The following is a 26,311-nucleotide window of genomic DNA, read 5'->3' as shown; positions in this document are numbered from 1 at the left end:
TAGGGCTGGGTAAAGCAGGCTTTCTCAGGCCCCTGCAGCTGTCTATAATTACAGTCTCCCCTGGTCTGATTGCTTCCCTCTGTTCTAGTAGGTTCAAACCCACTCCCTCCCCTCCTGCTCTGAACGTAGCCTTGTACCCTCTTCCTGAGAATAACCATTAGTCATGTAATCATGTCAGTAATGCATAATGCAGATTCCTTATTGACGTTTTAGAAGGCCAGGGGTTCCGACTCAAAGGCATCTATACAGTACACAAAGCACCAACCAAAATGTAATGTACATCAGTGTCAACCCACCACCCGATGCACACACATACTAAGGGTAGAAATGAAACAGTTTATAAAATAAAACATGTTGGTTTTAATCTCCTCCTGACCCACACCTAACCTGTAAGATGACACAAGAGGAGAGGAGAGGAGAGGAGAGGAGAGGAGAGGAGAGGAGAGGAGAGGAGAGGAGAGGAGAGGAGAGGAGAGGAGAGGAGAGGAGAGGAGAGGAGAGGAGAGGAGAGGGAGAGGAGAGGAGAGGAGAGGAGAGGAGAGGAGAGGAGAGGAGAGGGGCAGGGGTTACATCAGCTCCAGCGATACGCCTTGCCTTGGGTTCCTGCTGGTTAATTAGGCTGTGTTGTTTTCCGTGGGCCTGCTAGTCCTGGCCTGCTCTACACCGATGGAGGATAATCTTCCCTTTGACGGGGGGAAGGCAAGCGTGGCAGGTTTAATCACACACACACACACACACACACACACACACACACACACACACACACACACACACACACACACACACACACACACACACACACACACACACGGGGGAAGGCAAGCGTGGCGAGGTTTAATCAGGGGGCTGAAGTGGGGCGGAAAACACCTGTTCAGTGCACAGGTGTACGCTCCAGCACATGGCATCTCCACCTCATGGCAGCTCTCTCTCGCTTTCCTTCTCCACTGGGCAAAAACTGATTGAATAAACATTGTTTCCACGTAATTTCAACCCAAAGAAATCTATGTGATGATGTTGAGTCAACATAGAAAACGAATTGGATTTGCAAAAGTCATCAACATTAAAGGGCATTTTGTTTAAAAAAATGTACGCAACTTTTTTCCTAAATCCATAGACATGGTGAAATTTTTGTTGATTTCACGTTGAATTCATGTTATTTGACATCTCAAAGAAATGTAAATCAAAACTTGACGTTGAACTGACGTCTGTGTCTAGTGGGTCTCTGTCATGCTCTGGCTCAATCTCTCAATCTGTCTTTCATGCATCCTCTCCGGCTCACTCTTTTTTAATCTCTCTCTGGCTCTCTCTTTCTTCTGTGCTCTCTGTTTCACCTCAGCTGCTGTTTCTAAACACTCTCATCTGTTTACATCAATACTCTCTCGCTCTTCCTCCTCTCCCCACCCTACCCCATCCACCCCCATCTTCTCCTGAACCTTTTCCCTCATCCCTCTCTCTCTCTGACTAGCTGTCGTCACCGGACCCAGAACCTGGGGCCTCTAGGCCTGCCTGTACAGATGAGATGAGTGCTGAGATCAGACGGCAAGATTAAAGACAATCTTAAGGTACGTCCTAAATAGGGCTCTGGTCAAAAGTAGTGCACTATTTAAGGAAAAGTGTGCCATTTGTGACTCAATCACACACTCCCAGTGAAGATGTCTACCTGCACGTCTCTCCTCTCTCTCTCCCCCTCTCCTCTTTGTCTTCATAGGAAGCAGGCTGTGCGTCTTCCTCGGCACTAAGGGAAGCAGGCTGTGCGTCTTCCTCGGCACTAAGGGAAGCAGGCTGTGCGTCTTCCTCGGCACTAAGGGAAGCAGGCTGTGCGTCTTGCTCGGCACTAAGGGAAGCAGGCTGTGCGTCTTGCTCGGCACTAAGGGAAGCAGGCTGTGCGTCTTGCTCGGCACTGAGGGAAGCAGGCTGTGCGTCTTCCTCGGCACTAAGGGAAGCAGGCTGTGCGTCTTGCTCGGCACTAAGGGAAGCAGGCTGTGCGTCTTCCTCGGCACTAAGGGAAGCAGGCTGTGCGTCTTGCTCGGCACTGAGGGAAGCAGGCTGTGCGTCTTGCTCGGCACTAAGGGAAGCAGGCTGTGCGTCTTGCTCGGCACTAAGGGAAGCAGGCTGTGCGTCTTGCTCGGCACTAAGGGAAGCAGGCTGTGCGTCTTGCTCGGCACTAAGGGAAGCAGGCTGTGCGTCTTGCTCGGCACTGAGGGAAGCAGGCTGTGCGTCTTGCTCGGCACTGAGGGAAGCAGGCTGTGCGTCTTGCTCGGCACTGAGGGAAGCAGGCTGTGCGTCTTGCTCGGCACTAAGGGAAGCAGGCTGTGCGTCTTGCTCGGCACTAAGGGAAGCAGGCTGTGCGTCTTGCTCGGCACTAAGGGAAGCAGGCTGTGCGTCTTGCTCGGCACTAAGGGAAGCAGGCTGTGCGTCTTGCTCGGCACTAAGGGAAGCAGGCTGTGCGTCTTGCTCGGCACTAAGGGAAGCAGTGCGCGGCTAATAGGGTTATGGCGTTGCTGATGCATGAACCAGCGTGTCTGGTTCTTGTCAAGACCTTGCCACCAAAGTCAATTTGCTCGGGCCTGAACAGAATGTAATATTTCTGTAATCAGATAAACACGGAAATTACAAAAGTTGGACTGTATTGATATGAAGGGAAATAATTAAACTTGGGGCCAGAAATAATTTCACCCACCGTGCATTACAAAAACCCCCAGTAAAAACCACTGCTCTCTGTCTCTAATCTCCCCCCTGCCTCCCCTCTCCCTCCCCCCTCCAGGGTTTTACAGAGCTGGAAGGAGATAAGGCTGAAACCAGGAGCGGATGAGATTCCATTTATCTGTCTCTGTTTTTCCTCCAGTCCTTTCAGCATGTTATGTTGCTCCTCTCACCCCAGATACACTACACCATCTTCATCATCATCATCATCAGCCCAGATACACTACAACATCTTCATCATCACCCCAGATACACTACATAATCTACATCATCTTCATCATCTACATCATCACCCCAGATACACTACATCATCTACATCATCATCTACATCATCACCCCAGATACACTACAACATCTACATCATCTTCATCATCTTCATCATCACCCCAGATACACTACAACATCTACATCATCAGCCCAGATACACTACAACATCTTCATCATCAGCCAGATACACTACAACATCTACATCATCTTCATCATCTTCATCATCACCCCAGATACACTACACCATCATCATCATCACCCCAGATGCACTACAACCATCTTCATCATCACCCCAGATACACTACATTATCATCATCATCACCCCAGATGCACTACAACATCTTCATCATCACCCCAGATACACTACACCATCATCATCATCACCCCAGATACACTACAACACCATCTTCATCATCTTCATCATCAACCCAGATACACTACAACATCTTCATCATCACCCCAGATACTCTACTACAACATCATCATCATCACCCCAGATACACTACAACATCATCATCATCACCCCAGATGCACTACAACACTATCTTCATCATCTTCATCATCACCCCAGATACACTACAATATCATCATCATCACCCCAGATGCACTACAACACCATCTTCATCATCTTCACATCTTCATCATCACCCCAGATACACTACAACATCAACATCAGCAGCAGCCCCATCCAAGATGTCCGACGTTGTTGATCATGATCTTATTTTGAGGTGAGGTTGAAGGTAAGTAAGGACAAGACAGGGAAAGCAAAGCTCCGGTCATGGAAATGTAGCATACACAGGACGAAGGGTATAAAAACCATATCAGATAAACAACAGCTAACGAAAACACCTTGTTCTCTAAAACAGAAGCCACAGGTTTGTACTAACATATGTCTGTGGTAATGAATTAGGTTGTTACCTTAGAGAGAGAGAGAGAGAGAGAGAGAGAGAGAGAGAGAGAGAGAGAGAGAGAGAGAATGGTAGGTGGGAGATGTGTAGTGAACCTCCCTGTGTGGCTGGGTAACCCTGTATAAGGTTGTTAACTGTGACATTTCCCAAATGAAGCCAGACCAGGCCACGTTAATGGGACTTATTGAATCTCGTCGGGGGGAGATTGAACCCACCTGGGTCACTACTGCTGCTACCACCACCACACCTCTTTCAGTGTGTGTGTGTGTGTAATTGTAAAATGTGTGTGTGTTTCTCTCACAAAATTGGCCTTTAGAAAAGGAACCATTGAACATTGAGAAAAGGCACAGCACACAGAACTCAACATGTTTGGTTGTGACCTGTTGTCTTCATCTGAAGGTGACCTCAGGCAATCTAGCGAACCTCAACCGCACATGATAGCTACGTTCCAGTGTGTTTAATGGAGACTAAACGTTGTGGGATTCAAACACAATACACCTTGATCATCCACCAAGAAAAAATAGGAATGTATCGTCCTCTGAATGAGCGATCCCTCTCCGCTCTGTAATTATTTCACTTCCATTTTAGGTTAATTGCTGTCATTAGTAATATGTGTTCTAAGCGAGCGTGATCATTTAGAGAGAAGGGAGATGGAGATTTTTATTAAAGCACAGATGAGCCTTTTTGGAAATTAACAGATAATTTGGCTTTGGGGGGAAATCGGATAGAAAACAGAAGGGAAAGAGCTGAGTGGGGAACAATTATTTAAATGATGTGATGAACACAGATGCTGCAATTTATATTTAGTTAGTTACAGTAGCTAGCTGCTGCCCTACCAGTTACTGTGATTTAGTTGCATTACAGTAGCTAGCTGTTGCCCTACCAGTTACTGTGATTTAGTTAGCATTACAGTAGCTAGCTGCTGCCCTACCAGTTACTGTGATTTAGTTGCATTACAGTAGCTAGCTGCTGCCCTACCAGTTACTGTGATTTAGTTCATTACAGTAGCTAGCTGCTGCCCTACCAGTTACTGTGATTTAGTTCATTACAGTAGCTAGCTGCTGCCCTACCAGTTACTGTGATTTAGTTCATTACAGTAGCTAGCTGCTGCCCTACCAGTTACTGTGATTTAGTTAATTACAGTAGCTAGCTGCTGCCCTACAAGTTACTGTGATTTAGTTCATTACAGTAGCTAGCTGCTGCCCTACCAGTTACTGTGATTTAGTTCATTACAGTAGCTAGCTGCTGCCCTACCAGTTACTGTGATTTAGTTCATTACAGTAGCTAGCTGCTGCCCTACCAGTTACTGTGATTTAGTTAGCTACAGTAGCTAGCTGCTGCCCTACCAGTTACTGTGATTTAGTTAGCTACAGTAGCTAGCTGCTGCCCTACCAGTTACTGTGATTTAGTTAGTTACAGTAGCTAGCTGCTGCCCTACCAGTTACTGTGATTTAGTTAGCTACAGTAGCTAGCTGCTGCCCTACCAGTTACTGTGATTTAGTTAGCATTACAGTAGCTAGCTGCTGCCCTACCAGTTACTGTGATTTAGTTCATTACAGTAGCTAGCTGCTGCCCTACCAGTTGCTGTGATTTAGTTCATTACAGTAGCTAGCTGCTGCCCTACCAGTTACTGTGATTTAGTTAGCATTACAGTAGCTAGCTGCTGCCCTACCAGTTACTGTGATTTAGTTAGCTTACAGTAGCTAGCTGCTGCCCTACCAGTTACTGTGATTTAGTTCATTACAGTAGCTAGCTGCTGCCCTACCAGTTACTGTGATTTAGTTAGCTACAGTAGCTAGCTGCTGCCCTACCAGTTACTGTGATTTAGTTAGCTACAGTAGCTAGCTGCCGCCCTACCGGTTACTGTGATTTAGTTAGCATTACAGTAGCTAGCTGCTGCCCTACCAGTTGCTGTGATTTAGTTAGCATTACAGTAGCTAGCTGCTGCCCTACCAGTTACTGTGATTTAGTTCGTTACAGTAGCTAGCTGCTGCCCTACCAGTTACTGTGATTTAGTTAGCTACAGTAGCTAGCTGCTGCCCTACCAGTTACTGTGATTTAGTTAGCTACAGTAGCTAGCTGCTGCCCTACCAGTTACTGTGATTTAGTTCATTACAGTAGCTAGCTGCTGCCCTACCAGTTACTGTGATTTAGTTCATTACAGTAGCTAGCTGCTGCCCTACCAGTTACTGTGATTTAGTTAGCTACAGTAGCTAGCTGCTGCCCTACCAGTTACTGTGATTTAGTTAATTACAGTAGCTAGCTGCTGCCCTACCAGTTACTGTGATTTAGTTAGCTTACAGTAGCTAGCTGCTGCCCTACCAGTTACTGTGATTTAGTTAGCTACAGTAGCTAGCTGCTGCCCTACCAGTTACTGTGATTTAGTTCATTACAGTAGCTAGCTGCTGCCCTACCAGTTACTGTGATTTAGTTAGCTACAGTAGCTAGCTGCTGCCCTACCAGTTACTGTGATTTAGTTCATTACAGTAGCTAGCTGCTGCCCTACCAGTTACTGTGATTTAGTTCGTTACAGTAGCTAGCTGCTGACCTACCAGTTACTGTGATTTAGTTAGCTACAGTAGCTAGCTGCTGCCCTACCAGTTACTGTGATTTAGTTAGCATTACAGTAGCTAGCTGCTGCCCTGCCGGTTGCTGTGAGGTAGGAGTTAACACTGTCTGAACACGTACCTGGAGCCAGGAGGAGTAAGAGTACTTCACAACTTCAACATGGTCTCATTAGAATACATCACTTTTTGTAGTTACCATTGGCTGACAGCTTACCTATATGTTCCTATGAGGTATTGGCTTCAGAAATGATGATTTAAGTGACTGAGATACAGATGCAACAGATGCATAATTGCATTACGTATGTTGTTCACTACATCCATGAGCATTCTGACAACTCAAGAAGAGTCTCGTTTTGAATGAACAACACATTGGGAAAGCTGATTCATTAATTGAATACGGAAAACCTCCAGTATTAATGGCCTTTTGCACTTCCAATCCCTAGTGTGTCTGAGCCTGTGTTTTACTCTCTGGACCATCAGGCTGCAAGCAGTGCAGACACATTACAAAACATCATTAACCACAGCTCTCATTGACAATGCACGGGAGCCCTACCATTGGCAATGCACGGCAGCCCTACCATTGACAATGCACGGCAGCCCCACCATTGGCAATGCACGGCAGCCCTACCATTGGCAATGCACGGCAGCCCTACCATTGACAATGCACGGCAGCCCTACCATTGGCAATGCACGGCAGCCCTACCATTGGCAACGCACGGCAGCCCTACCATTGTGCAATGCACGGCAGCCCTACCATTGTGCAATGCACGGCAGCCCTACCATTGTGCAATGCACGGCAGCCCTACCATTGGCAATGCACGGCAGCCCTACCATTGTGCAATGGAGTGAGAATCAAAAAGTGAGAAAGAGATAAAGGGTCCCGTGGAGGGAGGGTCCCGAGGAGGGAGGATGGAGAGAGGTTGGGAGGGGATGAAAGGGTGTTTGGTTCTCCTCTTTTCTCCTCTCTGGTGCAGCGCAGCGTTAGGAAAAGCTTGTTAAAATCCTAATAGTAGCTATCAAAGACTATTGATTACCTTTCCCGCCCTGTTTGGGTGACAAAGTGAGCATTAGCTGCAGAGCACTGTGGGCGCTGGGCTTCTTAAGACATGTTTCATGAATGGCTGCCCTTTCCCCGCAAGGCAGAGGAGGAGGGGGACACACACATAGACACACACACGGACACACACGGACACACACATGGACACACACAGACACACACACGGACACACACGGACACACACACACAGACACACACACAGACACACACACGGACACACACGGACACACACATGGACACAGACACACACAAAAGCAACCACACACTCAGCGGTAAGCAAACCCTTCAACTACATGCACAGCGGTAAGCAAACCCTTCAACTACACACACAGCGGTAAGCAAACCCTTCAACCACACACACAGCGGTAAGCAAACCTTTCAACCACACACACAGCGGTAAGCAAACCCTTCAACCACACACACAGCGGTAAGCAAACCCTTCAACCACACACACAGCGGTAAGCAAACCCTTCAACCACACACACAGCGGTAAGCAAACCCTTCAACCACACACACAGCGGTAAGCAAACCCTTCAACCACACACACAGCAGTAAGCAAACCCTTCAACCACACACACAGCGGTAAGCAAACCCTTCAACCACACGCACAGCGGTAAGCAAACCCTTCAACCACACACACAGCGGTAAGCAAACCCTTCAACCACACACACAGCGGTAAGCAAACCCTTCAACTACACACACAGCGGTAAGCAAACCCTTCAACACACATGCACAGCGGTAAGCAAACCCTTCACACTTCCCACTCACCACCATCCATCAATCTACCCATCCATCCACCCATCTAATCATCCTTACCTCTATACGTACCTCCATCCATCCATCTACCCATCTACCCATCCATACACCCATCTACACACCCATCCATTCACCCATCCATCCATACACCCACCTACACACCCATCCATTCACCCATCCATCCACCCATCCATCCACCCATCCATCCATACACCCATCTACACACCCATCCACCCACCCATCCATCCACCCATCTACACACCCATCCACCCACCCATCCATACACCCATCCATCCACCCATCCATCCATCTACCCATCCATCCATACACCCATCTACACACCCATCCATTCACCCATACACCCATCTACACACCCATCCATCCACCCATCCATCCACCCATCCATCCACCCATCCATTCACCCATCCATCCATACACCCATCTACACACCCATCCATCCATCCATCCACCCATCCATCCACCCATCCATCCACCCACCCATCCATCCATCCATCCATCCATCCATCCATCCATCCATCCATCCATCCATCCATCCATCCATCCATCCATCCACACACCCATCCATCCATCCACCCATCCATCCATCCACCCACCCATCCATCCATCCACCCATCCATCCACCCATCCATCCATCTACCCATCCATCCATACACCCATCTACACACCCATCCATTCACCCATACACCCATCTACACACCCATCCATCCACCCATCCATCCATCCATCCATCCATCCATCCATCCATCCATCCATCCATCCATCCATCCATCCATCCATCCATCCATCCATCCACCCATCCATTCACCCATCCATCCATACACCCATCCATCTACACACCCATCCATCCACCCATCCATCAATCCACCCATCCATCCATCCACCCATCCATCCATCCATCCACCCATCCATCCACCCATTGGCCCCAGCAGCAGCAGAAGATAATGCATTTTACAGCCACGGATCAAACCCTGAGCCTTAGGGCCTGCTGGTCTGGCTGTAGCTGCAGTGGTAGCTAGTGAAACACTCTCTGATGTTGGTTAAGAGAGGGAGGGAGGGAGGGAGGGAGGGAGGGAGGGAGATGGAGGGAGGGAGGAGGGAGGAGGGAGGAGAGAGGAGATGGAGGAAGGAGGGATGGAGAGAAGATGGAGGGAGGGAGGGAGGGGGAGAGAGAAGGAGATGGAAGGAGGGATGGAGAGAAGGAGAAAGGGGAGAGGGAGAGAAGGAGATGGAGGAAGGGAGGGAAGGCGGGATGGAGAGAAGAAGATGGAGGAAGGAAGGGAGGGAAGGGGGAGGGTGGGAGGGAAGGAAGGGTGGGTGGGTTCGGTGTTTGGGAGGGCGTTGAGGATTAGAGTTTTAGCATGCTGCCGTCTCAGTAGAGGTAATGGTACTCACAGATCACAGCAATACACCCTACAGGCACAATGCAATGCACAGAGGTGACGCCACAAACACACACACACACGTAAGCGTACAGACACATATACAAAAAAAACACACACTAACAAAGACACACACACCATCCCTCCAGCCACAAGCATTGCTGCAACCTAATTATGAGAACAATTAAATCTGGAACGCTGAGAGGAGAATCAGAGGGCCCGTGTGTGTGTGTGTGTGTGTGTGTGTGTGTGTGTGTGTGTGTGTGTGTGTGTGTGTGTGTGTGTGTGTGTGTGTGTGTGTGTGTGTGTGTGTGTGTGTGTGTGTGTGTGTGTGTGTGTGTGTGTGTGTGTCCAGCATAAAAGTATCAGATATACATAGATTCAAAGGTAGCAAGCTTGATAGATTCACGTATCAAACCACTGTACAGCCATTTTGAAGAAAACAAAGCTATAGAATGAAGACTAGCACATGTATACTGTACAGCCCAAGTCATACTGTACAACCCCCGTCATACTGTACAGCCCCAGTCATACTGTACAACCCCAGCCGTACTGTACAACCCCAGTCATACTGTACAGCCCCAGTCATACTGTACAGCCCCAGTCATACTGTACAGCCCCAGTCATACTGTACAGCCCCAGTCATACTGTACAGCCCCAGTCATACTGTACAACCCCAGTCATACTGTACAACCCCAGTCATACTGTATAACCCCAGCCATACTGTACAACCCCAGTCATACTGTACAGCCCCAGTCATACTGTACAGCCCCAGTCATACAGTACAACCCCAGTCATACTGTATAACCCCAGCCATACTGTACAACCCCAGTCATACTGTACAACCCCAGCCATACTGTACAACCCCAGCCATACTGTACAACCCCAGCCATACTGTACAGCCCCAGTCATACAGTACAACCCCAGCCATACAGTACAACCCCAGTCATACTGTATAACCCCAGCCATACCGTACAACCCCAGTAATACCGTATAACCCCAGCCATACCGTACAACCCCAGCCATACTGTACAACCCCAGTCATACTGTACAACCCCAGTCATACTGTATAACCCCAGCCATACTGTACAACCCCAGCCATACTGTACAACCCCAGTCATACTGTACAACCCCAGTCATACTGTACAACCCCAGCCATACCGTACAACCCCAGTCATACCGTACAACCCCAGTCATACTGTATAACCCTAGCCATACTGTACAACCCCAGTCATACTGTACAACCCCAGTCATACTGTACAGCCCCAGTCATACTGTACAGCCCCAGCCATACAGTACAACCCCAGTTATACTGTATAACCCCAGCCATACCGTACAACCCCAGTCATACTGTACAACCCCAGTCATACTGTATAACCCCAGTCATACTGTACAACCCCAGCCATACCGTACAACCCCAGTCATACTGTATAACCCCAGCCATACTGTACAATCCCAGTCATACTGTATAACCCCAGTCATGTACAGCCCCAGTCATACAGTACAACCCCAGCCATACAGTACAACCCCAGTCACACTGTATAACCCCAGCCATACCGTACAACCCCAGTCATACTGTACAACCCCAGCCATACTGTACAACCCCAGTCATACTGTACAACCCCAGCCATACAGTACAACCCCAGCCATACTGTACAACCCCAGTCATACTGTACAACCCCAGTCATACTGTACAATCCCAGCCGTACTGTACAACCCCAGCTGTACTGTACAACCCCAGCCATACAGTACAACCCCAGCAATACTGTACAACTTCAGCCGTACCGTACAACCCCAGCCATACTGTACAACCCCAGTCATACTGTACAACCCCAGTCATACTGTACAATATTTCATATTTCTTTGTGTTTAGTTCCATTGGACCTTGTGGTCTCTTTGCTGGCAGCACAAACATTACTTGGAAACCAGAACAGAAGAAGAGAGCATGAAGGATGGAATATTAAACAGAAGAAGAGCAGACGTTGAAATATACCTGCTGGCTCAATACCCAGTCTCCATATGCCCCGCTCTCCCTCACTGCTGCCTGGACAGCCTGCCTGCCTGCCCTCCCAGGCCCACACACCAAGATACACACACACACACACACACACACACACACACACACACACACACACACACACACACACACACACACACACACACACACACACACACACCAAGACACACACACACACAAAGACACACACGCCAAGACACACACACACCAAGACACACACACACACACACCAAGAAACACACACAAAGACACACACACAAAGACACACACACACACAAAGACACACAACACCAAGACACACACACACACACACACACACACCAAGAAAGCGAGACCGACAGCGAGATACACACAGACCAACACACACCGTCACACACACAAACACAGCCCAACACACCCTTCACACACACACGCACGCTTCACTGGGGACATGCCAGCAAGAGTAATCCTGGCCTAGTTTCCCTGCCCCAAGCAAAATACAGTCAACACCACATGGAGGTGAGGGATGGGAAGTGGAAGGGAGGGGAGGAGGAAGGGAGGAAGAGGGAGAAGGGGTAGAGAGAGAGGGAGAAGGGGAGAGAGAGAGGGAGAAGGGGTAGAGAGAGAGGGACAAGGGGTAAAGAGAGTGGGAGAAGGAGAGAGGGAGAAGGGGAGAGGGAGAAGGGCAGAGAGAGAGGAAGAAGGGGGAGAGAGGGAGAAGGGGAGAGAGAGAGGGAGAAAAAGAGAGCGAGAGGGAGAAGGGCAGAGAGAGAGGGAGAAGGGGGGAGAGAGGGGGAATAAGGGGGAGAGAGGAGAAAAAGGGGGAGAGAGAGGGAGAAGAGGAGCGAGAGAGGGAGAAGGGGAGAGAGGGGGCGAATGGGGGCGAGAGGGGGAAAAGGGGGAGAGAGAGAGAGAAGGGGAGAGAGCAAGAGGGAGAAGGGCAGAGAGAGGAAGGGAGAGAGGGAAAAGGGAGAGCAAGAGGGAAAGGGAGAGAGAGGGAGAAGGGGGAGAGAGGGGGAAAAGGAGAGAGAGGGAGAAGGGGAGAGAGAAAGGGAGAAGGGGAGAGAGAGGGAGAATGGGGGAGAGAGGGAGAAAAGAGGGAGAGAGAGGGAGAGGGGGAGAGAGAGGGAGGGGGGAGAGAGAGAAAGGGAGAAAGGCGGGGAGAGAAGAGGAGAAGAGGGAAGAGAAGAGGAGAGTTGTCTGTAGCTTCCCTGTCTGACACATCTGTAGTCTACCACTGGAGATCTGACCTGTCTGATACGTCTGTATTCTACCACTGGAGATCTGACCTGTCTGATACGTCTGTATTCTACCACTGGAGATCTGACCTGTCTGATACGTCTGTAGTCTACTACTGGAGATCTGACCTGTCTGATACGTCTGTATTCTACTACTGGAGATCTGACCTGTCTGATACGTCTGTATTCTACTACTGGAGATCTGACCTGTCTGATACGTCTGTATTCTACTACTGGAGATCTGACCTGTCTGATACGTCTGTATTCTACTACTGGAGATCTGACCTGTCTGATACGTCTGTATTCTACTACTGGAGATCTAACCTGTCTGATACGTCTGTAGTCTACTACTGGAGATCTGACCTGTCTGATACGTCTGTAGTCTACTACTGGAGATCTGACCTGTCTGATACGTCTGTAGTCTACTACTGGAGATCTGACCTGTCTGATACGTCTGTATTCTACCACTGGAGATCTGACCTGTCTGATACGTCTGTATTCTACTACTGGAGATCTGGCCTGTCTGATACGTCTGTATTCTACTACTGGAGATCTGACCTGTCTGATACGTCTGTAGTCTACTACTGGAGATCTGACCTGTCTGATACGTCTGTATTCTACTACTGGAGATCTGACCTGTCTGATACGTCTGTATTCTACTAATGGAGATCTGACCTGTCTGATACGTCTGTAGTCTACTACTGGAGATCTGTAGAGCACTACTTAGTGAATAGGGTGCCATTTTGGATGCATCAATGAGTGAATGAGCTCAACAGTCTCTGTCCAGCCAGTCATGTAGGCCTGGCATTTGATTATTTATTTACATTTTCCAGGTATCATTTTTCATTCTGTCAGTAAGAAGCACGCAGTATGAAAATATTCCACGGAGAGATTCAGGTCTCTGGGAGCAAGCCACACACACACACACACACACACACACACACACACACACACACACACACACACACACACACACACACACACACACACAAAGGGACACACACGCGGAGTGACACACACACACGGAGTGAGACACACACACACGGGTTCACACACACAGGTTCACAAACACACACACACACACACAGACAGACACACACACCTGTATGTACTACACAGTACACACACACGAGACACAACAGTATGTACAGCACTACACACACACGAAACACACACAGGTACACACACACGGAGTGAACACAGGCATGCACACACACACACACACACACACACACACACACACACACACACACACACACACACACACACACACACACACACATGGAAACACACACAGGGACACACACACAGCGAGCCACAGGAAACCTGACGTCTCAGTAAGCAGTACTAATGGTCTTATTGGGAGAAGAACAGCAGCAGCTCACTGACAGGAATACTGTACTGTACTGTACTGTACACACACACACACACACCTATATGTACTGTACACACACACACACACACACCTGTATGTACTGTACTGTACTGTACACACACACACACACACACCGTATGTACTGTACACACACACACACACACACCTGTATGTACTGTACTGTACTGTACACACACACACACACACCTGTATGTACTGTACTGTACTGTACACACACACACACCTGTATGTACTGTACTGTACACACACACACACACCTGTATGTACTGTACTGTACTGTACTGTACTGTACTGTACTGTACACACACACCTGTATGTACTGTACTGTACACACACACACACACACACACACACACACACACACACACACACACACACACACACACACACACACACACCTGTATGTACTGTACTGTACTGTACAAACACACACCTGTATGTACTGTACTGCCTGGTTTCCATTACAACACACACACACAGGCCCCAATTCTCTCCTCTCAAAACAACCCCAAAAAACTACTTTATATGAAATGTTGCCGTCTGTATCCTCTTGAATCCTCTCATATGCTTTTTCCATTCTGAAACCTGACATGAAAATGACCTGCTGTGATTGGCTGTAGGTTATAACCCTCAGAGTGGTGCTCTGACTGTCTTCATAGCTCCTGTATGTAACCTAGCCACATCTAGACATTCAGAGTTTACTATAGCCTGCCTGGACTACCAGGTATTGGTTCCACAAAGGCAAGTTCAATCAAGCACAGATGAAATATTGTAAAATATCAGTACTTAAACCCAGGTCTGCTGCTCACCGCTGGGTCTCATGGTGGAACATGCTCGGCCTGATTAGAAGCAGCACCATTGATTTTCAATGGAACCCACAGTGGGTGTTCATCATTTTCACATCTCAGAAACATACACCACATATAACCAAACCACCATTTAAAAAGTAAAAAGAGAGAGAAAGAGATATCCTGTAATAGGGAATTAATGATTACAGTCAAAAGGACTAGTGACAAGAGAAGGGACAGGAGTTAAGGCCCATCAAAAGACAGTGTGGGATTCCATCTACATAGCTACATAATTGACATGGATAACTACAGAACACAGTTCAGGGAAATACTATCATAGTAGTGGTAGTTTAACTACAGAACACAGTTCAGGGAAATACTATCATAGTAGTGGTAGTTTAACTACAGAACACAGATCAGGGAAATACTATCATAGTAGTGGTAGTTTAACTACAGAACACAGATCAGGGAAATACTATCATAGTAGTGGTAGTTTAACTACAGAACACAGATCAGATCAGGGAAATACTATCATAGTAGTGGTAGTTTAACTACAGAACACAGATCAGGGAAATACTATCATAGTAGTGGTAGTTTAACTACAGAACACAGATCAGATCAGGGAAATACTATCATAGTAGTGGTAGTTTAACTACAGAACACAGATCAGGGAAGTCATATCCTAGTGGTAGTTTAACTACAGAACACAGTTCAGGGAAATAATATCATATTGACCTGATAGAAATCCTTAAGTACTTTTGTCTGTCTGAGTCTACAGAGACTCACAGACCTCTCCGTGCCATCATCTTTATGTGTGACTTCCCCTGAAATAATCATCCGATTCCATAATCACAGAGAGAGAGAGGAGAGAGAGAGAGAGTAATTATCATTTTTTTCTTCTTTTGAATCAGTATAATCTTTAGGGGTGTGACACTGGCACCTTTCATGTGTATGCCTCTCCCTCTCTCTTTTATTCAGAAAATGTATGATTTGAAAACGAAACTCAACTGCTTCATGAGTGGACAGAATAAAATGTGAAAAAAGGGGAGGGTGGGAGAGTTATGTAAATGTTGTTAGGCATCTCCTCTCCTGGATTACAATATTAAAATGAATATTCATATTTGGACTGTGGCCTGTGTGAAAGACAATGGGGAGTCTTAGACCCATGAGGAGTGAGCTGGAGGTTTTCCTCTCCACTGTATTCAGCTCTGTCCTGTTACAAAGACCGCGATTTTACGCTGAGACCTAGATAGGGACTGTTTGGGGACGGCATGGAGCGAGGGCGAAGCGCGGGGCGAATCACCCCCCTGAGTGCCCATCAATACACACAGACAGGAAGTAGTCCCGTCCCCACGGTGATTCCCATAGATTCCTCTGATTCCATTGGACCGTTGGTTAGTTACGCATTCATTGAAGATCTAAAGATCCACCATGCTTTGCTACTGGGACAGTGAGACACACAATAATAAAAAGGCTGGGTATGAGATGACAGAGAAAGTCGGGAGCAAAATAAGTAAATAAATTCAGATTTCGTTCACCAGTCACAATATATGCCGGAGATAACGGTGGGGTTGACCTTTTTAGACGCTGAGAAATTGTCTGTATGATCCAAAAAACACAGAAAACAAAGAAGAAAGAAATGAAAACAAAAGAAATAAAGCGAAAGAGGGTCCCTCAAATGTTAATGCCTTACAAGCCAGATTACAGCCCCTCTTCTATCCATCCCTTCTTTTTTTCTCTTTTTTTTAATGTCCAGCCATAAAGACAGGGTTTTATGTGCACTCCAATGGCTGGAGCTCATAGTACATGCATGTGAATGAGAGCAATCCACAGGAGAGCAATAGAGAGGGAGGGGGGCAGAGAGAGAGAGACACAGACAGACAGACAGACAGACAGACAGACAGACAGACAGACAGACAGACAGACAGACAGACAGACAGACAGACAGACAGACAGACAGACAGACAGACAGACAGACAGACAGACAGACAGACAGACAGACAGACAGACAGACAGACAGACAGACAGACAGACAGACAGACAGACAGACAGACAGACAGACAGACAGACAGAAAAATATTGACTTAAAATAGAGAAAAGCAATCTGGGCTACTAATCACAGAATCTTAGACGTTGGACTTACGATGCATGAGAGTCCTCAAACCCGACCCATCTGAAAATACCATTATAAAGAGCTGATTTAGGATCAGTTTTGCCTTTTAGATTGTAGTGAATAAGATTATATGGACAGGGAGGACCTGGTTCTAGATCAGCACTCCTACTCTGAGACGCTTTATGAACAAGGGCCCAGGCCTGGCTCTGGATCTGACCAGGCTACTGGGCTTTGCTACCACTGCTGTGGTCCAACACAGTGCTCTTTTCAAGAGGAGATGATGTCCCTTTAGAGTTGGATGGAAATAGAAACTGGTGGGGGGCTCGAAAGCTCAAACATTGGCAGGTATCAGAGAGAAGAGAAAGGTGGGGGAGAGGGGGTTAGGAGAAGAGGGAGATAAAGAGACAGAGAGAGAGAGAGAGAAAGAGAAAGAGAGAGAGAGAGGAGGGGAGATGGAAGAGATGGGGAGAGAGACGGAGAAGGGAATTAAAAGAGAGATCTGAGTGTAAACCTCCAGGTTCCCACCCAGTAGTTACAATGAGAGAGGTGCAGTGCACCATGGGTAGCAGCCATGGATGGAGGGATGGAGGGAAGAAGAGATGAAGGGATGAATGGATGGGGGAATGAAGGGATGGAGGGAATAAGGGATGGGAGGAAGGAGAGATGAAGGAATGAAGGGGTGTAGGGAATAAGGGATGGAGGGATGGAAGGAAGGAGAGATGGAGGGATTGAGGGAATAAGGGATGGAGGGAAGGAGAAAAAAGAGAGTAGGAGTCAGGAGTATTAATATTAATTGAAGGTGAATCATCATCAAGCCCCGGAGCCTTCAGGTCTGCTCTGTCTCAGACAGCTGTGTGTGTGTGTGTGTTAAAGTGCATGCCTGCGAGTGTCAATGCTATGTGTGTGTGTGTGCGCGTCCATGTGTACAGCTGTTGGCCCTGGATATGGATGTGAGAGGCTGGGCTCCTGCCCAGAGTACCCAGGCGTGAGCTGTTCTGGCTGGGGAGAGGCACGGCAGGGTCCAGGCCAGGTGTGAGAGCTGGCCCAGGCTGGATGGTTGGAGGATGGGGGAAGACACACTACGGGGGAGTTTTTCAGATGTGTGGGGGGGGGTGCTGGAGCTGAGAGAAAGAGAGGGTCAGGGAGGAAATACTGATGGAAAGGGGTGTGGAGTGGGATATGACCTTATTTCAGCTGCTGGCATCTAATTATGCTAACAACTAATATTTCTGTATCATTTAACATTTGTGGATCATTTTATCTCCTAAAATACATCGATCTGGACTGTATGTTTTGAATGTATGATGTACTTCACCTATTACCCTTCTAGGTTTCAGAAAGGAGAGGTTTTTTACCAAGTCACCTGGCTGTCCCATTGTGTGACAGCACAGCCAGGTCAAAATATATCTGAAAGTATACTACAATTCATTTGAATCCCTTCAGCAGTAGGCCAATAGGAGGCTGCTGAGAGGAGGGCGGCTCATAATAACGACCGAAACGGAGCTAATGGATTGGTGTTTGATGTGTTTGATACCATTCCACCGATTCCGCTCCAGCCATTACCACGAGCCCATTCACCCCAATTAAGGTGCCACAAACCTCCTGTGGAATATCCCCCCCAGCATTCTACCTCCCCAGTATCTGTGTCAGTCATTTTGTTCAATCATGTGACAGGAAGGGAGAGTGGCATATTAGTGGGGAGGGGGAGCAGCCATACGGTGAGCCCACATCTGTTCTTCTGACTGAATTACCATTCCTGGCCCGTGATCAAAACCTAATCTACCCAAGGTAGTAACTGACCTACCCAGTAACACACCTAGTAACTGACCTACCCAGTAATACATCTGGTAACTGACCTACCCAGTAGTACCACTGGTAACTAACCTACCCAGTAATACCACTGGTAACTGACCTACCCAGTAGTACCACTGGTAACTGACCTACCCAGTAGTACCACTGGTAACTGACCTACCCAGTAGTACCAGTCCACTGGTAACTGACCTACCTAGTAGTACAGCTGGTAACTGACCTACCCAGTTATACCACTGGTAACTGACCTACCCAGTAGTACTACTGGTAACTGACCTACCCAGTAGCACTGCTGGTAACTGACCTACCCAGTAATACCACTGGTAACTGACCTACCCAGTAGTACCGCTGGTAACTGACCTACCCAGTAGCACTGCTGGTAACTGACCTACCCAGTAATACCACTGGTAACTGACCTACCCAGTAGCACTGCTGGTAACTGACCTACCCAGTAATACCACTGGTAACTGACCTACCCAGTAATACCGCTGGTAACTGACCTACCCAGTAGTACCACTGGTAACTGACCTACCCAGTAATACCACTGGTAACTGACCTACCCAGTAGTACCGCTGGTAACTGACCTACCCAGTAGTACCACTGGTAACTGACCTACCCAGTAATACCACTGGTAACTGACCTACCCAGTAATACCACTGGTAACTGACCTACCCAGTAGTACCACTGGTAACTGACCGACCCAGTAATACCACCGGTAACTGACCTACCCAGTAATACCACTGGTAACTGACCTACCCAGTAGTACCACTGGTAACTGACCTACCCAGTAGTTCTACTGGTAACTGACCTACCCAGTAGTACCACTGGTAACTGACCTACCCAGCAGTACTACTGGTAACTGACCTACCCAGTAATACCACTGGTAACTGATCTACCCAGTAGTACTACTGGTAACTGACCTACCCAGTAGTACTACTGGTAACTGACCTACCCAGTAGTACTACTGGTAACTGACCTACCCAGTCACAATACCGGCAGGTCAGTCATACTGTGAAACACTGTCATTCCACTATTACTGAAGATATATTATGGACATTTTCTGATATTACAAAGCAATTTGTGAAGCACCTTTAATTCCCACAACAAACCAAACGGATGTGGGTTTATTCACAGCCGTTGAGCAGATCTCACATGTCCAAGGAGTCAACCTTAAACATGACATCAGTTATTTTCTCACACTCTCCTTTCTTGTTCTACACATCAGCCCTACATTGTAGTACTACCCTACCACTCTCTACCCTCACCCCTACATTCTAGTACTACACTACCACTCTCCACCCTCACCCCTACATTCTTGTACTACACTGCCACTCTCCACCCTGACCCCTACATTCTAGTACTACACTACCACTCTCCCCCTCACCCCTACATTCTAGTACTACACTACCACTCTCTCCCCTCACCCCTACATTCTACTACTACACTACCACTCTCCCCCCTCACCCCTACATTCTACTACTACACTACCACTCTCCCCCTTACCCCTACATTCTAGTACTACACTACCACTCTCCCCCTCACCCCTACATTCTAGTACTACACTACCACTCTCCCCCCTCACCCCTACATTCTAGTACTACACTACCACTCTCCCCCCTCACCCCTACATTCTAGTACTACACTACCACTCTCGCCCCTCACCCCTACATTCTAGTACTACACTACCACTCTCCCCCTCACCCCTACATTCTACTACTACACTACCACTCTCCCCCCTCACCCCTACATTCTAGTACTACACTACCACTCTCCCCCCTCACCCCTACATTCTAGTACTACACTACCACTCTCCCCCCTCACCCCTACATTCTACTACTACACTACCACTCTCCCCCCTCACCCCTACATTCTACTACTACACTACCACTCTCCACCCTCTCCCCTACATTCTAGTACTACACTACCACACTCCCCTCACCCCTACATACTACTACACTACCACTCTCCCCCCTCACCCATACATTCTAGTACTACACTAACACTTTCCCCTCACCCCTACATTCTAGTACTACACTACCACTCTCCCCGCTCACCCCTACTGTCACGGGCGTCGTAAGGATTGGACCAAAATGCAGCGAGGATGTGAATGCTCATTTTCTTCTTTATTAAATAAATGAACACTGAACAAAAAGAATGACAAAAACAGTCCTGTCAGGCACACAGCTAAACAAGAAACAACTACCCACAAAACCATAGAAAAACACCCCTACTAAATAGGACCTTCAATTAGAGGCAACGAGGAACAGCTGCCTCCAATTGAAGGTCAAAACAATAAACTAAACATAGAAATAGAATAACTAGAAAATAGAACATAGAAATACAAAACATAGAACACTACCCAAAAACCCTGACAACACGATACAAACACACCCCTACCACTCTCTCCCCTCACCCCTACATTCTAGTACTACACTACCACTCTCCCCCCTCACCCTTACATTCTAGTACTACACTACCACTCTCCCCCTCACCCCTACATTCTAGTACTACACTACCACTCTCCCCCCTCACCCCTACATTCTAGTACTACACTAACACTCTCCACCCACCCCATCCTACTTCTTGTCATCCTTATTGCTCTAAATCCTCCATCTGCACCTCCCTCCCTCTTTCTTTCTCTCTTCCTCTCTCTTTTCTCTCTCACTCCTTTCCTGCTCTAACCTGAAATAGGCAAGGGTGAGAGAGGCGGGGAGGGTGAGAGAGGAGGGGAGGGTGAGAGAGGAGGCAAGGGTGAGTGAGGAGGGGAGGGTGAGAGAGGAGGCAAGGGAGAGAGAGAAGTGGAGGGTGAGAGAGAAGGGAAGACAGGAGGGGAGAGATAGAGAGGAGGGGAGAGAGGAGGGGAGAGAGGAAGGGGAGGGTGAGAGAGGAGGGGAGAGAGGAGGGGAGGGGGAGAGAGGAGGGGAGGGTGAGAGAGGAGGGGAGAGAGGAGGGGAGGGAGGAAGGGAGGGAGGGTGAGAGAGGAGGGGAAAGAGGAAGGGAGGGTGAGAGTGGAGGGGGAGAGGAGGGGGAGAGGAAGGGAGAGAGGAAGGGAGGGTGAGAGAGGAGGGGAGAGAGGAGGGAGGGTGAGAGAGAGGAGAGAGGGGAGAGGGGAGAGAGAAGGGAGGGTGAGAGAGGAGGGGAGGGTGAGAGAGGAGGTGAGGGTGAGAGAGAGAGGGAAAGGTGAGAGAGGAGGAGTGTGAGAGAGGAGGGGAGGGTGAGAGAAGAGGGGAGGGTGAGAGAGGAGGTGAGGGTGAGAGAGGAGGGGAATGTGAGAGAGGAGGGAGGGTGAGAGAGGAGGGGAGGGTGAGAGGAGGGGAGGGTGAGAGGGGAGGGAGGGTGAGAGAGGAGGGGAGGGTGAGAGAGGGAGGGTGAGAGAGGAGGGGAGGGTGAGAGAGGAGGGGAGGGTGAGAGAGGAGGGGAGGGTGAGAGAGGAGGGAAGGTGTAGTACTGCATCTTAAATATCTTTCTTTTTAAAAAGACAGAATGAGTGAAAAAAAGGAAATGCTGGGTCATGAATTATAGAGTGGATCACTTTTGTCTGGGGCCGGAAAGAGAGAGAGAGAGAGGGAGAGGGGCGGGTGAGAGAGAGAAAGGGAGAGGGGGCGGGAGAGAGAGAGAGAGAGAGAGAGGGAAAGGGAAAGGGGCACGGTAGAGAGAGAAAGGGAGAGGGGGTGGAGAGAGAGAGAGAGAGAAAGAGCCAGAGAAAGAGAGGTGGAGAAAAAGAGAGAGAGAAAGTTCCTCACCCGCCATCATCCCTTCATGTCCAGTCTGCTCTTCCAGAGTAACCCACTTGGGAGAGACGGACATTTATGGCCAATTGAAACTCTAGCAACATCTACTGGAAGCCCAACGACTGGATCTATAGCAATGACGCTAGCGGGGCATATTAACACACACACACAGACACACACACACACACACCATATTAATGGTCTGCTTTATGTAGTGCTAAGTGTCCAATAGTAATCAGAGCTGGAGCAGGCCCCTCCACCCAGCCCACTGATCATTAAGAGAAAAGGCTATATAAAGAATTCATAATGGGATTGCTCCCTGGTGAGAAGAGAGAGAGAGAGACATGGAGAGAGAGAGAGGAAGAGTGGCTAGAGAGAAGGGGGAGGGAGGGAGGGAGGGAGGGAGGGAGGGAGGGAGGGAGGGAGGGAGGGAGGGAGGGAGGGAGGGAGGGAGGGAGAAATGAAATGAAAATAACAGAAATCAGCATGTGCTTTTAACCATCCTACCATGGAACCGCTGCATATTTTTATTTAATATGGAAATATACCACATATTGAAGGCTGGGTTATTGATTGATTTATTTCAAAATGGTCATTTTTTATCATGAGAAAAGAACCATGGTTTCAAAGACCCCAGAGCAGCCAACCAGCAGTCTCCCTCTAGGTCAGAATGTCATCCAAACTTGGCCAGTTGCCAAAAAATGCCTCAAGACGACAACATTACAACAAAACCATTTTATCCCCAATACAATTACCCTCCAAACCTGGAGAAACATCACCTCCTCCAACCCTGGAGAAACATCACCTCCTTCCAACCCTGGAGAAACATCACCTCCCCTCCAACCCTGGAGAAACGTCACCTCCAACCCTGGAGAAACATCACCTCCCTCCAACCCTGGAGAAACATCACCTCCCTCCAACCCTGGAGAAACATCACCTCCCTCCAACCCTGGAGAAACATCACCTCCCCTCCAACCCTGGAGAAACATCACCTCCCCTCAAACCCTGGAGAAACATCACCTCCCTCCAACCCTGGAGAAACATCACCTCCCTCCAACCCTGGAGAAACATCACCTCCCCTCCAACCCTGGAGAAACATCACCTCCCCTCCAACCCTGGAGAAACGTCACCTCCAACCCTGGAGAAACATCACCTCCCTCCAACCCTGGAGAAACATCACCTCCCTCCAACCTTGGAGAAACATCACCTCCCTCCAACCCTGGAGAAACATCACCTCCCTCCAACCCTGGAGAAACATCACCTCCCCTCCAACCCTGGAGAAACATCACCTCCCCTCCAACCCTGGAGAAACATCACCTCCCCTCCAACCCTGGAGAAACATCACCTCCCTCCAACCCTGGAGAAACATCATCTCCCTCCAACCCTGGAGAAACATCATCTCCCTCCAACCCTGGAGAAACATCACCTCCCCTCCAACCCTGGAGAAACATCACCTCCCCTCCAACCCTGGAGAAACATCACCTCCCCTCCAACCCTGGAGAAACGTCACCTCCAACCCTGGAGAAACATCACCTCCCCTCCAACCCTGGAGAAACATCACCTCCCTCCAACCCTGGAGAAACATCACCTCCCCTCCAACCCTGGAGAAACATCACCTCCCTCCAACCCTGGAGAAACATCACCTCCCCTCCAACCCTGGAGAAACATCACCTCCCTCCAACCCTGGAGAAACATCACCTCCCTCCAACCCTGGAGAAACATCACCTCCCCTCCAACCCTGGAGAAACATCACCTCCCCTCCAACCCTGGAGAAACATCACCTCCCCTCCAACCCTGGAGAAACATCACCTCCCCTCCAACCCTGGAGAAACATCACCTCCCTCCAACCCTGGAGAAACATCACCTCCCCTCCAACCCTGGAGAAACATCACCTCCCTCCAACCCTGGAGAAACGTCACCTCCAACCCTGGAGAAACATCACCTCCCTCCAACCCTGGAGAAACATCACCTCCCCTCCAACCCTGGAGAAACATCACCTCCCTCCAACCCTGGAGAAACATCACCTCCCCTCCAACCCTGGAGAAACATCACCTCCCCTCCAACCCTGGAGAAACATCACCTCCCTCCAACCCTGGAGAAACGTCACCTCCCCTCCAACCCTGGAGAAACATCACCTCCCTCCAACCCTGGAGAAACATCACCTCCCCTCCAACCCTGGAGAAACATCACCTCCCCTCAAACCCTGGAGAAACGTCACCTCCAACCCTGGAGAAACATCACCTCCCTCCAACCCTGGAGAAACATCACCTCCCCTCCAACCTTGGAGAAACATCACCTCCCCTCCAACCCTGGAGAAACATCACCTCCCCTCCAACCCTGGAGAAACATCACCTCCCTCCAACCCTGGAGAAACATCACCTCCCCTCCAACCCTGGAGAAACATCACCTCCCTCCAACCCTGGAGAAACATCACCTCCCTCCAACCCTGGAGAAACGTCACCTCCCCTCCAACCCTGGAGAAACATCACCTCCCCTCCAACCCTGGAGAAACATCACCTCCTCCAACCCTGGAGAAACATCACCCCTCCAACCCTGGAGAAACATCACCTCCCTCCAACCCTGGAGAAACATCACCTCCAACCCTGGAGAAACATCACCTCCCCTCCAACCCTGGAGAAACATCACCTCCCTCCAACCCTGGAGAAACATCACCTCCAACCCTGGAGAAACATCACCTCCCTCCAACCCTGGAGAAACATCACCTCCCCTCCAACCCTGGAGAAACATCACCTCCTCCAACCCTGGAGAAACATCACCTCCCCTCCAACCCTGGAGAAACATCACCTCCTCTCCAACCCTGGAGAAACATCACCTCCCTCCAACCCTGGAGAAACATCACCTCCCTCCAACCCTGGAGAAACATCACCTCTCTCCAACCGTGGAGAAACATCACCTCCCTCCAACCCTGGTGAAACGTCACCTCTCAAATCAGTTTGCTTTCTAGAAAACAGGGCGAGAGAGAGCAATACGAGGAGGGAAGCCAAAACGGCAATAACTTAATCCTAGTATTTCTAACTCGAATGGTATTCTGGGCCTTTCCTCTGTCCTGTCTTGGTCTTGGTATCTTGACAGAGCTCGTCTATCACAGTGGCATGAACACACACTCTCATACACACACATCCCACACACTCTCTCTCTCTATCTCTCACACAGACACACACACACACACACACACACACACACACACACACACACACACACACACACACACACACACACACACACACACACACACTCACTGTCACTCTCGACCGGGGCGAGAACTTAATTATAGCCCCAGCTCGTTAGGTTGAGTGGTCTTAATGAAGCAGCATGGCGATCAGACAGAAATCATGCTGGCTGGGCCCTGCATCATTACACCTCCCTTTAATTACCAAGAGTTATGTCCTGGACGGGTACCATGGGTTGTATATAGTTAGGTCCTGGACAGGTACTGTGGGTTGTATATAGTGATGTCCTAGACGGGTACTGTGGGTGGTATATAGTTATGTCCTGGATGGTACCGTGGGTTGTACATAGTTATGTCCTGGATGGGTACCGTGGGTGGTATATAGTTATGTC

The 26,311-nt window shown here is 48.7% G+C and overlaps 2 protein-coding genes across 2 annotated transcripts; one reads left to right on the top strand and one right to left on the bottom strand.

The window, feature by feature from the left end:
• Positions 1-1,656: 1,656 nt before the first annotated feature.
• LOC123728799 (mediator of RNA polymerase II transcription subunit 15-like) lies at positions 1,657-18,565 on the bottom strand. The gene is made up of 3 exons (XM_045701772.1): positions 18,545-18,565; positions 18,117-18,238; positions 1,657-2,461 (listed from the first exon to the last, which is right to left on the bottom strand). Exons 1-3 carry the CDS (start codon positions 18,563-18,565, stop codon positions 1,657-1,659), a joined length of 948 nt encoding a protein of 315 aa, XP_045557728.1.
• A 4,782-nt stretch (positions 18,566-23,347) lies between these two features.
• On the top strand, positions 23,348-25,750 carry LOC123728798 (extensin-like). The gene has a single exon (XM_045701771.1). It carries the CDS (start codon positions 23,348-23,350, stop codon positions 25,748-25,750), a length of 2,403 nt encoding a protein of 800 aa, XP_045557727.1.
• Positions 25,751-26,311: the final 561 nt, after the last annotated feature.

The sequence above is a fragment of the Salmo salar genome, chromosome ssa18 (assembly GCF_905237065.1).
Source record: "Salmo salar chromosome ssa18, Ssal_v3.1, whole genome shotgun sequence".
In the NCBI taxonomy this organism is placed as follows: Eukaryota; Metazoa; Chordata; class Actinopteri; order Salmoniformes; family Salmonidae; genus Salmo; species Salmo salar.
This window is presented reverse-complemented; position numbering and strand designations above follow the sequence as displayed.

Coding starts and splice junctions, on each gene's coding strand:
- LOC123728798 (XM_045701771.1), top strand. CDS start 23,348: ATGGTTTCAAAGACCCCAGAGCAGCCAACCAGCAGTCTCCCTCTAGGT.
- LOC123728799 (XM_045701772.1), bottom strand. CDS start 18,565: ATGGGACAGCCAGGTGACTTG. Junction 18,239..18,544: donor TGGGACAGCCAGGTGACTTG/GTAAAAAACCTC, acceptor CCAACCATCCAG/CCTGGGCCAGCTCTCACACC. Junction 2,462..18,116: donor CATATCCAGGGCCAACAGCT/GTACACATGGAC, acceptor TGCTTCCCTTAG/TGCCGAGCAAGACGCACAGC.